Source organism: Acyrthosiphon pisum, chromosome A1 (genome assembly GCF_005508785.2).
Source record: "Acyrthosiphon pisum isolate AL4f chromosome A1, pea_aphid_22Mar2018_4r6ur, whole genome shotgun sequence".
Taxonomy (NCBI): Eukaryota; Metazoa; Arthropoda; class Insecta; order Hemiptera; family Aphididae; genus Acyrthosiphon; species Acyrthosiphon pisum.
The window spans coordinates 85,693,796-85,696,535 of NC_042494.1; the positions used below are offsets into that span (position 1 = coordinate 85,693,796).

The window sequence follows — 2,740 nt, forward strand, 5'->3', positions numbered from 1 at the left end:
GGTTTTTCAAAATTAGAGTAATACGAGCTGGAGTGGCCAAGTCTGAGGTCATATTTAAAACTTCCAGCAAGAATGGTAAAATTGAACTTTTGAATCCTACAGATATATATATCATCAGATATTTGATAAATTATTATAGTATAATATGATAAATTAAGAAATATTGTTCCAAAATGTTAACCATGAGTAAGAAAAACTACACATTTATAATATAGTGAATACTATAAACTATTTACTATAATATACTATATAGTATACTCTATGCAATCATATGAGCACAAATAAAACCAATGAAATATTTTCAACAAATTAATGCTAATATATTACAAACAATACAAAAATTATCAATATTTTAGTAATACTATTCAGTGTTTTTATTTTTCTTATACATAGAAAATATTTTTGAAAATCTTGATCTTTGGTTAATAATATATATAATTATATTAAATTAAAATGTATCATCATAAATCAGCTATAAAGTTATTTAAATGGATTCATGAAACAGCCCATTCTTTTATCCGATCACCTATTGCCTTCATAGACTGCAGGGTTTTTGATTTACGTTTAATTTTACTGAGCTCGTTAGAAAATTCATCACATCGACACTCAAACACGTCTTTTTTGTCAATATTGCTATGCATTTTATTATTTAGAAATGTTGTAAACATAGCTGTTTCTGTAAACCATTCCAAAAAATTTCTATGTGCAGTATTAATACCGGCATCAATGAAAAATTGTTTCTGAAACATAATAAGAAATAGATTACACTCTAAACAGAAAAAAACCATTTTTTTTTTATAAAATATACCTAAATGATTCAAAATGAAATAGAGATAGTGCTTTAAGTTTGTTGAAAATAGAAAATTAACAAATAACTTTTTTTGAGGAAATTGAAATAAAACTAAACCATTTTATATTTAATAATTTTTTTATTATTAATTATAATAAAATCATAATTTTTACTGATTAAAAAATATGTCTTAAGAGTATATAAATTAAAAATATAATTTACATACAAACTACTAACTGTAGATAATATGATTTTTATTTTAAGAAACAGCTAAATTGACCATGAATTATGATTTATTACCATAAATATTTAACTACTATCAACAAAATTCAACAATAATTGTTAATATTTTAAGATTTGTTCAACAACTAAGACACAACTCTTCTCAGAATCACTTTTTTCTAATACAAAAATTACTATTTTTAAAATTTGTATTATAGCACATGAAATATTTATATACAATCAAATCCGATCAATTGGGACACATCGGGCGGTGACCTATTTGTCCCCATTATCCAAACTGTCCCAATTAACCGAAGAATTTTATATACAATACATTCATTCAGGACTGTCATTAATGTCCCCATTAAGCAGGAGTCCCCTTTAAGTGGAGTCCCGAATAAGCAGATTCTACTGTAGTTGCATACCAAAATATTAATAAAAAAAAATGCACACTATCTATAGAGTTAAAATAGGAAAATAATTTATTAACAATACCTGAAAATGATGTTTGTTTTCTGAATTAGATAGAATAAAGGATTTATAATGACCAACTAATTCCACAAACAATCGTATAAGAGACTCTGATGCTAGAACTGCCTTAGTTGATTGATCTAACTCCACCTTTAACCCAATAACATTTTTCAAACCTTTTGATATTCTTGATGGTAAGACACTATATTCATCTTTTACTTTACGCAATGTTTTGTTAGCATCCAAATCAAAAATGAAAACCTGGTTAATTAACATAATTATTTGAAAAAGAAACAAACAAAATTCAAGTATAAATATAGTATTTACTTGATCTTTTTCACTCAATTGAGAAAATATATCTGATTGATTCTCAGTTTTTAACAAACCAATGATATATGGTGTTGGAGCTTGAACAAAATCAGCAATAGATACCATTTGAGAAGGAAGAACTGACACAAGAGTATGTTGCCAAGAAAAAGGATATAAGGAAGATGTAAGCGCTTCAATGCTACTTGATAACAAACTAAAAAAAAATTAATTAAAAATTAAATGTTACAAATAAAGTATTACATATTAAATAATATTTAATTAATCTTTAACCAATAATCAAATAAAGTTATACAAATTTATTTGAAAATTATTTAATAAATACTGATTTGAATCATTTATAAGTAATAGTAAACAATATAAATTCTCAAATTAAATGTTCATAATTAACAAATATATACTTTTCTAATTATACAAGGTGTTCAAAAAGTTTGTAAAAATACATCAATATTCAAACACATTAAACACCCAGCATATAATTTTCCATTAGGTAATTAATTAAATATGCAATTTCAAAATAATAGCTGTCTAATATTTAAAAAGTCTTCTTAAAAGCAATTAAACTACTTAGTACTTAATATATTTAATTAAAAATCAATTACCTTATTGATTTGCTGAGAAGTATTAATTTTCTTTCTAACAACATTGTAGCTAACATTTGTATAAATGTATTTGGTTTAATAATGTGTAAAAGTTTTAGTAGATCATCTTGATCATTTAGAATATCAAATGGTATATGAATTTCTCCTCCATTAGTAGAACTAGAAAATAAAGTTTCAATATGTAAAAAAAAAAAGATATTGTGTTAATTTATTATGATATATTGACATGACATCCATGTATTGTATATGTCTTACAAGTGCATAACATACCAAATTGTATGCTAAGCAGATCACCTTTAGCTCCGTTAGTTTAAAAATTAAAGTGAAT

The 2,740-nt window shown here is 24.2% G+C and overlaps 1 protein-coding gene across 1 annotated transcript in view; it reads right to left on the bottom strand.

Moving 5' to 3' along the window:
- Window positions 1–300: 300 nt before the first annotated feature.
- The window catches only part of LOC100572853 (DENN domain-containing protein 2A), an 8,082-nt gene continuing 5,642 nt past the window's right edge, over window positions 301–2,740 (bottom strand). Inside the window, exons 7-10 of the mRNA XM_003242277.4 lie at window positions 2,413–2,571; window positions 1,811–2,006; window positions 1,508–1,744; window positions 301–740 (exon numbers count right to left, since the gene is read on the bottom strand). Of these exons, the coding sequence (XP_003242325.1) occupies window positions 495–740; window positions 1,508–1,744; window positions 1,811–2,006; window positions 2,413–2,571 (838 nt within the window). The 3' untranslated portion in view covers window positions 301–494. The remainder of the gene's footprint in view (window positions 741–1,507; window positions 1,745–1,810; window positions 2,007–2,412; window positions 2,572–2,740) is intronic.